The sequence below is a fragment of the Aotus nancymaae genome, unplaced genomic scaffold (genome assembly GCF_030222135.1).
Source record: "Aotus nancymaae isolate 86718 unplaced genomic scaffold, 86718_ANA_hifiasm-v0.15.2.pri h1tg000007l, whole genome shotgun sequence".
Lineage (NCBI taxonomy): Eukaryota > Metazoa > Chordata > Mammalia > Primates > Aotidae > Aotus > Aotus nancymaae.
In genome coordinates this window covers 65,208,176-65,221,730 of record NW_026988418.1, presented here as the reverse complement: position 1 = coordinate 65,221,730, position 13,555 = coordinate 65,208,176, and the positions used below count along the sequence as shown (strand labels likewise).

At 41.2% G+C, this 13,555-nt stretch overlaps 1 protein-coding gene across 4 annotated transcripts in view; it reads left to right on the top strand.

Annotated features, from left to right (window-relative positions):
- The window catches only part of AHCYL1 (adenosylhomocysteinase like 1), a 40,337-nt gene that overhangs the window by 24,333 nt on the left and 2,449 nt on the right, over positions 1 to 13,555 (top strand). For all 4 annotated transcript variants that reach the window (XM_012468088.2, XM_012468089.3, XM_012468091.3 and 1 more), the window contains exons 2-16: positions 499 to 610; positions 2,977 to 3,120; positions 4,126 to 4,226; positions 4,669 to 4,771; positions 6,862 to 6,956; positions 7,517 to 7,623; positions 8,437 to 8,553; positions 8,773 to 8,836; positions 9,582 to 9,670; positions 10,037 to 10,107; positions 10,465 to 10,559; positions 10,644 to 10,742; positions 11,153 to 11,221; positions 11,839 to 11,917; positions 13,036 to 13,156. In XM_012468088.2, the coding sequence (XP_012323511.1) occupies positions 499 to 610; positions 2,977 to 3,120; positions 4,126 to 4,226; positions 4,669 to 4,771; positions 6,862 to 6,956; positions 7,517 to 7,623; positions 8,437 to 8,553; positions 8,773 to 8,836; positions 9,582 to 9,670; positions 10,037 to 10,107; positions 10,465 to 10,559; positions 10,644 to 10,742; positions 11,153 to 11,221; positions 11,839 to 11,917; positions 13,036 to 13,156 (1,466 nt within the window). The remainder of the gene's footprint in view (positions 1 to 498; positions 611 to 2,976; positions 3,121 to 4,125; positions 4,227 to 4,668; positions 4,772 to 6,861; positions 6,957 to 7,516; positions 7,624 to 8,436; positions 8,554 to 8,772; positions 8,837 to 9,581; positions 9,671 to 10,036; positions 10,108 to 10,464; positions 10,560 to 10,643; positions 10,743 to 11,152; positions 11,222 to 11,838; positions 11,918 to 13,035; positions 13,157 to 13,555) is intronic.

The window sequence follows — 13,555 nt, the reverse complement described above, 5'->3', positions numbered from 1 at the left end:
GCACCCTAATGCCCATCACCATTTCTAGGCATCTCTTCATAATTCTTTCAGAAAGCAAGACCATTGCCAACTTTAGGAATATGCTACAAGAGAATATTCTGAAAACAAAAGCCAAAAAACCCCAGTAACACTATGAGATTCTGTTTTCTGAAAGATTTGGGAAGGGGGTAAAGAGTTTAACATGTCAGTGTTATAAGAGGGAGGAAAACTTTATGGAATGTCAGAAAGATTTATAAAATTTGACAAATACTAAAAGAAGTTGGGCTTAACCTTAGCCCCTCCTTCCAAATCTTGCAGAAATAATCGGGAGGAGAAAGTGATTGATGTTTTGGGAGAAGTCAGAGAGTAGCCTTGCCTTCCCCTGTTTCTGGTGGGAAAGTTGCTAGCTTAGTAGGAGCCATGTGATAACATTGGCTTTTAGGAAAGACAATTTTAAAAATGGAACGTTTCCTGGAATTTCCTTACAAGTTTTCAACTTTCTGTCTTTCTTTTGTATAGCAAATCCAGTTTGCTGATGACATGCAGGAATTCACCAAATTCCCCACCAAAACTGGCCGAAGATCTTTGTCTCGCTCCATCTCACAGTCCTCTACTGATAGCTACAGTTCAGGTAGATGTGAATGAACTCCATGACCTCTCGAATCTCTCTTCCCTGTTTGCTACCAGTGCGCTTCACTTACCAGTCTGAAAATACCTCCTGTTATGACTGCCCACCTTTGTGCTGAAAACAGTTAGTGGCTGGGTGGTGGGAATGTTCTGCAGCCAGGCTAGTAGCTGGGGAAGCTTTTGTCGACTTGAGACTTTCTTCCCCCTGGCTGTCTATGTGTGTGGTCTGTGGCCAGTGCCCAGTTGGTAGGACTGGGCTAGTTCCCATTCCCACATTGATCTGCCCACATTTCAAAGGGAAGAAATCAATGCTATTTTGGCTGACAGAATTGGCCTTGAAAACGAAGTGCATTTTGAAGCACGATTTCTTTGTATAAAATATACCGTGCCACCTATCTTTTTCTTTCTTGTCCCCAAGACTACTTAGATTGTAACAATAACTGCTTAGATTGTAGTTAGTATTTTGGCTTCTTTTATTTACTAGGTTATTCCTTCTGTTGAAATATCCTCCCCTGTTAGCCTCTGAAGTAGGAAAGATTCAGACTCTACTATAATGTGACTCCAGCTCTGTTTCTTTTTAGTTCTCTCCTCCTGTCTTAACTCTCTATAAGTAAAGTCTTTTTCTGATTTATACTGTGTCCTTCCCAACTATAGAGCGTGTATTAGAAAATTAGCATAGAAAAGAATATACAGTCTTGGCAACTGAATATAGAAGAAAACATTAGGGATATCTAATGGGGCATCCAGTAAAACCTTGTCATTGTTTAACTGAAAACTCCCTGTTAAAAGATTACAGGTTACAGGTTGCTATTAATGATCAGCAGAGATATTTGTACCAAAAGCCTTCATTGTCCTTTGCCAGAATACCTTTTGCATTGTATTATTAACATTAAGGATTAACATAAATAAAAAGCCATTATATATGATCTTGGAGTGACAGATAAAAAGAGGTGGGTGACAAGCAGGCTAATTGTAGCTAAGAAAGAAGAAAAATTGTGAAAAGTTGAGTTATGACTGAAGAAGGCTTTTAAAAAGTCTTCAAAGATCTTGATGGCTATCTTACAGAAATGTATTAGAGCCTTTTAAAAAGCTTAGTGATATGGTTAAATTGTCATAGTGGGGAAGATAATCTTTTTTTTTTTTTTTTTTTTTTTTTAAAGACAGTCTCCCTCCATTGCCCAGGTGGAGTGCAGTGGTGTAATGGCAGCTCACTGCAACCTCTGCCTTCTTTGTTCAAGAGATTCTCCTGCCTCAGCCTTCCAAGTAGCTGGGACTACAGGCGCATGCCACCACACCTAGCTAATTTTTGTATTTTTAGTAGAGACGGGGTTTCACCATGTTAGCCAGGATTGTCTCAATCTCTTGACCTCTTGATCCGCCTGCCTCAGCCTCCCAAAGTGCTGGGATTACAGGCATGAGCCACTGCACCTGGCCGGAAGGTAATCTTTAGTAGTATTTGTGTTAGCTGGACAGGAGGAGGACCTGTGTATAGAAGTCAGTCAGTGAGAGAGACCAGGTATACTAGCAGAAACAGTCATGAGGAAAGTGCTCAATTCAGAGAGGAAGGAAGTGATTTGAGAGGTAAGGAATGGTTGCTGTATGTCTTCTTGCATGTCTGTTGGCTTTTTTAGCTTTTATGTGAAGCTGCTTTTTAAAGTTGATCATTTTGACAGGCTTTCCCCGTGCTAACAATAGAACCAGAGCTGCTTGCCTTTTGTGCCATTTCTTTCTTTCTCTATTCCTTGAGCACAAGCTAGTGTAAAATCCCTTGTAAGACTATCTTACCACTTTGTCTTTACCCTTGGTTCTTAAAGTGAGGTCCTCTGACTAACAGCATCAGCAACACCTGGTAACAGGCTGGAAATACTGATTCTTAGGCGCCACTCCATACCTACCAAATGGGAAACTGGCCATGGGGTCTAGTAATACATATTTTAACAAACTTTCCATGTGATTGTGATAGATGCTTGAATTTGAGAACCAGTGATCTATAGAAATAGCTTTCCTTATCTGCCCTAAATTATTCTTCCGTTTTCGCCAGGTCTGTTTCCAATCCAGATGGGACCAGGTACCTCTATTATCCGGAATTACTATAGTCGGTACAGGTTTAGAATCAGTGGTCTCTTATCACAGGCACTAATAGCACAGTATTGTTAGGGTGGGTGAAAGAGCTGCAACACAGAAGCATCCACAACAGTTTATTCATACCACCTATTAGAACCTAGAGGAGCAGAACTGAGAGGGTTGTGAAAGGTAGCTCCAATTAAGAGTGTTCCCTTAACTTAAATGAAAGTCCCTTTGGGACTGCACTGCAGAGTTGGGGCCACTGAGGTTTTTCTATCCTTGTTTTTTTTTCTTTCCTGACTCTAGCTGCATCCTACACAGATAGCTCTGATGATGAGGTTTCTCCCAGAGAGAAGCAACAAACCAACTCCAAGGGTAGCAGCAATTTCTGTGTGAAGAACATCAAGCAGGCAGAATTTGGACGCCGGGAGATTGAGATTGCAGAGCAAGGTAAAGAAAGGGAGTGGGTTAGGGGGCCAGAAGCAACCCTCTTGTTGGCCGTCAGATCCACAAACAACTTAAGACTTGAAAGCTGACTTGAAAATATACTAGGAAGAAAGACTGTATTATTGACTTTAGGATAAACACTTCTCTCTCTATGGAACTTGAGTCTCAGGACTCTTGTTCTCTCTTTCTCCTGTTCTCAGCATGTGGTGATTACACACAGATAGTTTCTAAGTTTTCCTCCCCCCACCACCCCACCACCATATTCAAAGATATACATGCCAGAGTTGGCAAGTCCTAGATCACTACATGTTAGTTGGTTATATGGGATCTTACTATAGCTGCCAATGGCAGAGACCCAGATTGCCCAGAAGCAGCTGATGAGGAAGGGTTTTAAGCTAAGGATGTGGTGACCTAGAGTCTTGTTTGGTCCTGAGCACCCTCTGCTGACACAGAGTAGAAATGACTGACAGTTAAATCTTCGTTTCTCTATTCCAGCCACTCCCAGTAAGGTCTTCTTTACTCTTATGTTGTTTACACATTGAAGGCATGTTCTATACTGAGAGGGAATAGAGAAACCAAACAGACTGACAGGATACGGTAAGACAACATAGAAAAACAGAAGTTAGTGGGTTCCGCTAAGGGTACAGTCTTCCTGGTCTGATGATTCTACGTAGGAATCTATTAGCCAATGCCTTAACTACTTCCGTCTCTTCCCAAATGAATGATGAGACTCACCCTTCATTTTGATCAGTTTTGAGGATTTACTTCATTCTCTGTTCAGCCCTCTGCATATAAAGCTGAAGCAGTAGAGGAAGAGAGAAACTCCAAGTGGTTGCCTGACAGCTCTCCACTGTTACTCTGCTGTTGAAGCTGCCAGTTGTCACGGAAATGGGCTTAAAGTTTTTCTGCCTCATTTCACCATACCTCAACAGATCCAGACCAGCTCTGGGGCAGAAATTGATGATACTGCTAGTGCAGACCTAGCTCAAATCCTCTGTTCTTTCACAGACATGTCTGCTCTGATTTCACTCAGGAAACGTGCTCAGGGGGAGAAGCCCTTGGCTGGTGCTAAAATAGTGGGCTGTACACATATCACGGCCCAGACAGCGGTGAGTTTGTTGGAAGAAAAGAGGGACTTCTGACAAGGGGAAGAAAGAAATGGATTTTTTGTTTGTTTCACTTTTCCTAATTCGCCAACCTCCAAATGAGAGTTTGGAGGATCTTATTAGTAGGATCTCCCTATTAACACAATAATGGGGTTTTCTGTTTCTGTTTGTATAAGCAAACCCACTTTTAGCAAACTTGACCTAGGAAGGTCTAGATTTGCAAACATATAATTGTTTTAAGATGTTATTAAGACTTTTAGAAATCTATGTTTTATGTAAAGTTAAATACCAGTGCACCACCTTGCTGGATTACACCCTTTTGTAATTTCCCAGTGTAGTGCCTGTTGGTGCAGAGTTGATAGGTATTGTTACCTTGCTGAGGTTTGCTCTCTATTTCTGGGTGACCCTTCTCTTCCTCACCCTGTCTTCCTACACCTCTACACAGGTGTTGATTGAGACACTCTGTGCCCTGGGGGCTCAGTGCCGCTGGTCTGCTTGTAACATCTACTCAACTCAGAATGAAGTGGCTGCAGCACTGGCTGAGGCTGGTAAGTTCAGATTTTTTCACCAACTTTGCCCCAAAATAATTATCCAAACATATAAGTTTTATGTATCAAAATTGTCATTACAATATCATATATGTCTAGAGGCTGCAAAATTGGGTATCATAAAAACCTCAACAGGAAAAAAGTGGATAATAAAATTAAGACGTATATCCACGATGGAATATTATATAGTAATTAAAAATGACCTTTGATGCAGGGTACGATGGCTCACGCCTGTAATCCTAGCACTTTGGGAGGCCAAGGTGGGTGGATCATGAGGTCAGAAGATCAAGAACACCCTGGCTAACACGGTGAAACCCTGTCTCTACTAAAAATAAATTTAGAAAAAAATTAGCTGGGCATGGTGCCAGGTGCATATAGGTCCCAGCTACTTGGGAGGCTGAGGCAAGAGAATAGCTTGAACCCAAGAGGCGGAGGTTGTAGTGAGCCAAGATCGCGCCACTGCACTCCACCCTGGTGACAGAGTGAAATTCCATCTCAAAAAAAAAAATTGACCTTTGAAAAGAATCTAATGGCATGGGGAAATGCACAGTTCTAATGTTAGTTGAACAAGGAAGAATGTTAAACTATATAAGTTCTATCAATTTTGTGAGCGAGCACAAGTAAGAAGTACCTTTTATGTTGGTAGTGCATTAAATAATTTGGTATTCAGTATGGCATTGAAAATATATGGGCTTTTCGTGAGTTTAATTAAACATAAAATAATTTTTATTATTCATCCAGGCACGGTGGCCCACGCCTATAATCCCAGCACTTTGGGAGACCAAACTGGGCAGATCACTTGAGGCCAGGAGTTCAAGACCAGCCTGGCCAACATGGCAAAACCCAATCTCTACTAAAAATACAAAAATTAGCTGATCGTGGTGGTGTGCGCCTGTAATCCCAGCTACTTGGGAGGCTGAGTCAGGAGAATCGCTTGAACCCGGGAGGCAGAGGTTGCAGTGAGCTGCAGTGATCTGAGATCGTGCCACTGCAATGCAGCCTGGGCAACAGAGTGAAACTCCATCTCAAAAATAATAATAATAATTTTTATTATTCAAGTATTCAGAAGAAAATAACTGTGAAGTTTCTTTGAGGACCTCTCATCTTTTTCTTTTTTGTTTTTTCTTGAGACAGAGTCTCACTCTCTTGCCCAGGCTGGAGTGTAGTGGCACAATCTCGACTCACTACAACCTCTGCCTCCCGGGTTCAAGTGATTCTTGTGCCTCAGCCTCATGAGAAGCTGGGATTGCAGGTGCACACCACCACACCCAGATAATTTTTGTATTTTTAGTAAAGATGGGGTTTCACCATGTTGGCCAGACTGATCTCGAACTCCTGACCTCCAGTGATCTGCCTGCCTTGGCTTCCCAAAGTGTGGCATTATAGGCATGAGTCACCACACCTGGCTGGACCTCTTATCTTTCTAAGATGCTCAGAAAGCAACTTTATAATACTTTTGGGGTTTTTTTGTTTATTCTTTTCTGATAAGTGATAAAGGCTTTAGAACTGTGTTTCAAAAAATTTAGGAAGTTCCCAAAAACCTAAAATCCTACTACATATAGTATTTGATGAACTTTTTTCCTTTTCCTTTTTTCTACTTTACATGGATGAAATAAATAGTAACATGTATACAGTTTTATAACCTAAATATAATATTTTCAGACGTAGTTTTCCATGTCACTGAAAACTTTGACAGCATCATTTGTAATACTCATGGCTATGTGCTTTTACTTGACTATTTTCCTAATGTTGAACATTTAGGTTGTTTCAAGATGTTTACTAATATCAGTAATGCTCCAGTTAACAACTTTGTATTAACTCCCACTTCATTTTGTCTCCTTCTATGTATAAAATTAGCCCAAAGAAGGGAACAGTTTAAGGTTCCAAAATACTTTTAAAACAAAAATTCTTTCATTTCTTAACCTAAATAATTTCTGAGCCAAAAATGATTCTTTGACTTTTTACTCTAAGTTTTTTCCTTTCTGAAACAGTTTATTTTGCCTTTTTCTTTTCACATGGATCTCAGAAAGTGATTTGGTCCAGGACACTCCTGAGAGGAGGAATCAGCTGATTCATTTCTGTCTCTACAGGAGTTGCAGTGTTCGCTTGGAAGGGCGAGTCAGAAGATGACTTCTGGTGGTGTATTGACCGCTGTGTGAACATGGATGGGTGGCAGGCCAACATGGTAATAATGCATATCCGTCCTACAGTTTGACAATAGATGTATTTCCTTTTTTTCCCTCAAAGCATGGTTCCCTAAATATGTTTTGGATGTTTGGTCTTATGCACTGACTTTGTTGCTAAAGTGTTTAGCTTGCTACCTATTCAGAATGGGTCTGAGTACTGAATGGAAAGGTGGGGGAAGGGTAAACTAGCTGAACACATGGCTCAAACACACCAGAATGAAATAGTGGTGCTGCTTTGGAGTAGGATTCTGCCTTCTTTCCTTCCTGCCCCAGTTCTCCTTTTCCATTCAAAGGGGCTATATATTTCAAGACTCTAGACTAAAAATGAGTCTGTGATTAGCTTAATCACTGTAGCCTAAAACAAACATAGGAATCCTTTTAACCCTTTTACACCAACAAATTTGACTGTATTTCCACTGTCTAAGCCTGCTCTAAGGAGCTCTGAGGAGTACTCTTCCAAAACATACAGGGCTCTCTTACTAGTACAGAAAGTGGGTTCAAAGTTCCCCCCAGCCCTAGCAGCCTGAATGCCCATAGAAGTCTTCTGGCTGTTCTATAGATCCTGGATGATGGGGGAGACTTAACCCACTGGGTTTATAAGAAGTATCCAAACGTGTTTAAGAAGATCCGAGGCATTGTGGAAGAGAGCGTGACTGGTGTTCACAGGTAACAGATTCTGGAGTAGCTGCCCCTTGTGTCCTTGCCTCAGCAAACTCTTCTGGTCTCTGTTAGGCTTTAGGACTGTGTTTCAGACTTATAACTAAATGGGAATATCTTCATTAGATAAACTTTTGAGTTTTTACTGTTGAAAAATCAAGTGGACCCTAGAAGGAAGTTATTTCAGGTTCTAGTTCATACATTTTTCTCTCCCATTTACTCCACTGAGTGATTCTCAACTAGTGTTGAGGGGCGGGTAGGGAATAAGTGTATCTTGAAAAACTGTATTCAATATTGTATTATCGTTTTATATTTGAAATATGAAAAACAATCCTATTGTAAAACTACATGTTATACATACTACGAAAAGTAAAACTGGGCAAAATATTCTTGGCTTGTCGGAATACTGAAAAGATATCTGAGTGTTTCTTGGGGAAACATTGTGCATGCTTGCACACACATACACACACACACACACAACCATATCAGAATCATTGATAGTCTTTGTTTATCAGAAGTAGCCATGGGTTTCTACTGAAAAATGCTAAAGGAAATAACACTCCCTATAGAGGGAAGAGAAGTACATTTCTTCAATTGAAAGGTTTTTCTTTTCTTCCAAAAAAGGGGTAAAGGGAGAAGAAAATGAAAAGAAGTGTGGAGGGATGACAAGGAAATAATCGTGTTTTCTGATATCCTTGGGCAATAAATGAAACTGGGAAGGGCAGCATGGAACTTGAAGAGCATTAGGCAGATTTTGCCACGTTCTGTGTCCTGCCAGCTAACTTGGTTTTTATTTGTTTTTGTGACCTCTTCTCCCTTTAGGTTATATCAGCTCTCCAAAGCTGGGAAGCTCTGTGTTCCGGCCATGAACGTCAACGATTCTGTTACCAAACAGAAGTTTGATAACTTGTACTGCTGCCGAGAATCCATTTTGGATGGGTAGGTTGAATGTATATATATTCAAACTTTTATGGGCTCCGGTCTTGTCCCCTGGTCTTCCTTTGGCTTTAAAAGTTTATTGGAGGGACCATTTTATACTGAGCTCAGCCAGCTTCCAGTTGACATTCTCATGGGCATTGGCCCACACTTTTGACTTTGTGAAGAGGCACTGAGTTTGAGCTGTTAATGTTTGAGTTGAGCCCTTGTCTGTTTCCACAGCCTGAAGAGGACCACAGATGTGATGTTTGGTGGGAAACAAGTGGTGGTGTGTGGCTATGGTGAGGTAAATAGCTGGGTCTCAGTGTCTGTTTCTTTTTGTGTACTTGGGTGAAGGAGGCTTGTGCTGTCAATATAGAATCACTGATGCAAGGTTTAAATTTTTTTAGATAATGTATCTCAAACAGTAACAAAAGTCTTTTATTCAGATTTATGAATAGAAACATACAAAATGAAGTGTTTTCAGATTTTACCATTTTGTCTTGTGGAATAGATAACAGTATCATTTTCCCCAATTATATAACAATAATCTTTAATGAGACTTAAATGAATATGTAGCATTTTAGCTCCACAAGTGACTTGCAGTAGAATTAAGGGTGGAATCTGAAATGGCATATAATTGTATATCTCCAAACTGGAATAGGTCACATATTTTGTTGTCTTCAGCAATGACCCACAGAAGTTCCTGAGCTACTAGGCTATCCTTAAGTAGACTCATCTCAAGTAAGAGAACAAGAAGTTAGAGGTTGCTTAGAGTAAGTTGTTTTTGCTTAGTCTTGTTTCCCCAATGAAAACTGCTATGCAAAGCCCCAGTCCTTCCTACGAGATGTCTGCTAAATTACCTCTCTAACAGGTTCACAACGTAATCTGGGTCTGTTTCTGTTCTGCTTGGGATTGAAGTGTCTGTGCAGGTGCTCACCAGATGATGGGTTATTTCATGAAAGTTAATTCCTGTCTCACAAAGAACCTACCTACCCTAAATATCCATGACTTAATGAACCCAATGACTTGAACTTTCTTTTGTTCTGCAGGTAGGTAAGGGCTGCTGTGCTGCTCTCAAAGCTCTTGGAGCAATTGTCTACATTACTGAAATTGACCCCATCTGTGCTCTGCAGGCCTGGTAAGAGAACAGAGTGATAATACTATTAGATTCACTCCAGGTACTTTATGTTTCTGAGAATTCATAATTGACTATATGAATCACTTTTGCAGAAATCACTTAGGAGAAGAGAAGGCTAGGATTGCTGTGCTCTTCTCACTCTAACCCTGGGGCTTTCTTAGAGCTTCTTGGCATTTTTCCTTCCTGGATGGAGTCTCGGGGACTCTGAAGAGGCCAGTGTATATAGTTTAGCACAGCGTATCACTCACCATTCCTGTGAGGTGGCACTGGATCCAACTTTAGAAGGGGATCTTGCCGTCTCATTTCATGACCATCTTTCCTCCCACTGCCTTCTTGCTTTACTCATAGTGTTTTCTTTTCCTCCAGCATGGATGGGTTCAGGGTGGTAAAGCTAAATGAAGTCATCCGGCAAGTCGATGTCGTAATAACTTGCACAGGTAAATAACCTGCATAGAGGAGTGTTTATTCAGAGGCTAAATCTTGAAAGTAGTCTGACTGACTTTTATACAGAGGAGCTGACACCTCTGTTCAGTATAAAGATCGCAGAACTAGAATAAGCTATCAGAACCTTAACATATTTTCCAGAGTGAAAAACCTTTTTCCGTGGTGACTTTGTGTACTGCTTGATCTTAAGACCAGGTAGCCTAAGGAACTGGTTATGCACGTCTTCTCGCAGAACGTGTACATGTTCTTTAATGCCAGCAAACCTCCTGTCTCCTGCGTTCTGCCTGAAAGCCAGCCGGTACCTTTGTTGCCCAGCATCTCTTTCCTTAGCCACCCATCTTTACTTTTAGGAAATAAGAATGTAGTGACACGGGAGCACTTGGATCGCATGAAAAACAGTTGTATTGTATGCAATATGGGCCACTCCAACACAGAAATCGATGTGGTAAGCCTTCTCTCATGTGTTGCTAGGCATTTCTCCCCTACCTTTCATTAATAACCATAGTCAACTACGCTTTCTTCCTTTCAGACCAGCCTCCGCACTCCGGAGCTGACGTGGGAGCGAGTACGTTCTCAGGTGGACCATGTCATCTGGCCAGATGGCAAACGAGTTGTCCTCCTGGCAGAGGTACACGCAGAGAAGGACTCTGGCAGAGCAGCACAAGCAGAGTAGTTAGATCCATGAGGAGAGAGAGGAGGGAAAGAAATATTGGGCCTATGTTTCCCTGAATTTTATCTTTGGAGAGAGATGTATTTCACAAATTGTCTGGTCCCCAAAATAAAACCACTTAAAAAAAAAAAAAACCTACTCTTTACTAAGTAACACTATTTCCTAACCACAGCTGATTCTTTAACCTTTCAGACTCAGATGGATTTGCAGAAAATAGGAAAAAGCCTAGACTCCTGATCTGGAACTGTAATTCTTCCTCTTCCCACTGAGTCTAGAGGGGTATAAAGTCCTCTCCCACTTTGGCTTGATTTGTATCATTGGAATCTGAGACAGAGCTCATCCCAGGGGGCTCTCTCTTACCTTTCCAGGGTCGTCTACTCAATTTGAGCTGCTCCACAGTTCCCACCTTTGTTCTGTCCATCACAGCCACAACACAGGTATGTGGCAAAATGCCTGCTTACGCTGCACTGCGATTTGTGGAACTGGGCATAGATCAGAGTTCCAGTGAGGGTGTGCTGTACAATGTTCTCATCAACCTATTCTTTTTTGTTTAATAAATTGTTGAGACTTAGGCATTCTTAAGTATAGAAGAGTCACCTGTTCTGCTAACATGGTGAAACCCCATCTGTACTAAAAATAGAAAAAATTAGCTGGGCATGGTGGCAGGAGAATTGCTTGAACCTGGGAGGCGGAGGTTATAGTGAGCCGAGATCATACCACTGCACTCCAGCATGGGCGACAGAGCGAGACTGTCTCCAAAAAAAAAAAAAAAGGAAAAAGAAAAGAGTCACTAGTCAATGTTTGTTGAATTGGCTGTTTTAGTTGAGAATATATGTTCCAGCTTAGTTTTATTTGATTCGTTCTTTTGTCAGGAACTAAACAAAAACAACAAATCCTCTTATGATGTGTGCTGGCCTTTAGTATAGGCAAAGTCCTAGATGCTGTCACTGTGATAGATCACTGTAGTACTTACCCAAATGCTGTTAAACCTGGTTTTATTTGTATGTGTTTAAGAAATAGTTTTGTGTTTTCTGGCCTTCTTTTCCCACCTTAGGCTTTGGCACTGATAGAGCTCTACAATGCACCTGAAGGACGATACAAGCAGGATGTGTACTTGCTTCCTAAGAAAATGGGTGAGTGAAAAACAGTGGAAACCTGTGCAGACAGCTGCATAGTTTGGTAAAATGACTGCTATGAAAGGCACTGGATTTAGAGTCAGAGTTCCAGTTCCTGTTCTTGTGCTTACTGGTTGTTTGACCTCAGGAAAAGTTCTAGTCTCCATGAGCCTCAGTTTCTTGATTGGTAAAATGAGAATAATACTACATACATTGTAGAATTGTGCGAGAATCACAGCTAATGAGTAACAGTGCTTAACACAATGGTTTAGGATAGATGTTCTTATTCTAAGTAGCCTTATGAAGCTCAGTAAACTTCCCAGTGCAGCTGAGTATACACAGCCTTGGACCAAAATGAGAGAAACAAACACAGGTTTTGTTGTCCGTTTTCTGTGAGGATATGCAGACTATCCAGTCTCTTGTAAGCAGCTTGTGCTGTGTTCATGTGGCATAATACATAGTCTCTAGTCCTCTACCTTTCTGCATGGTGGTACCCATCTGCCATATCTCCTTGGCCAGCCCAAATCCCTGACTTCTTAACGCTAAGATACTTCTTGCTCTCCTCTCCTCCAATAGCTTACTTCAGACTCTTTTTAAATATATAATTATAAAAGGGAAGGTTATCTGTGGAAAAGTAATAATTTTGTGCCAACTACCTTAGAAATCCATAATCCTAAGATTTGATCCTAAGATCTGTGGCTCTTATCCTAAATGAGTGTTAATGACACAGGCTCTTTCTAGCTTACTGGTGTCCACTTTGATTCATAATTTGACTATAATTTAATCTAGTTAAGGAAGTTGCTGCAAGAAAGTAGGATTAGCACGTGACATGTTGGCCACTGCAGGGAAGCCCCCAGCTTTGCCAGAGAAGGGTAGAGAGGTAAAAGCCACCCCCTTTTATTACTGGTAAGTGGTTTTCTGAATGCACTTGAGATGTGCTGAGAGAAGCGCCCTGCCAAGAAAGGCAGCTTTGAGGTTTTTTTTAGTTAAGCAAATATTTCAAGTTGTGAATTCTTTCAGTTATTCCACCCCTTGTCTGCTTTCTTAAAAAAGCTTCAAATGAAAATAGAGGGAAGTTATAACCTGAGAGGCATATTGAAAAGGAGTCTGCTCTCCTGCCACTTTGCTCTTCCTAGATGAATATGTTGCCAGCTTGCACCTGCCATCATTTGATGCCCACCTTACAGAGCTGACAGATGACCAAGCAAAATATCTGGGACTCAACAAAAACGGGCCATTCAAACCTAATTATTACAGGTAACCTGAGGAGAAGCAAGTGAAAAGCTCTTTTTCCAGTATTAAACCAAGCAGGCTAGCCTATTTCTGACATAAAGATCAAATGTACCTGATTTTGAAGAGTACAAGAAATCTGTTCCAAGCCAGGTATGATGGCTTATGCCTGTAATCCCAGCACTTTGAGAGGCCTAGGCACATGGATCACTTGAGGTCAGGAGTTCAAGACCAGCCTGGCCAACATGGCAAAACCCTATCTCTTAGCTGAGTGTGGGGGTGTGCGCCTGTAATCATAGCTACTCAGGAGGCTGTGGCACAAGAATTGCTTGAACCTGGGAGGCAGAGTGAGCCAGGATCACACCACTGCACTCCAGCCTGGGTGATAGAGTGAGACTCTGTCTCAAAAAAAAATGCAACTGTTCT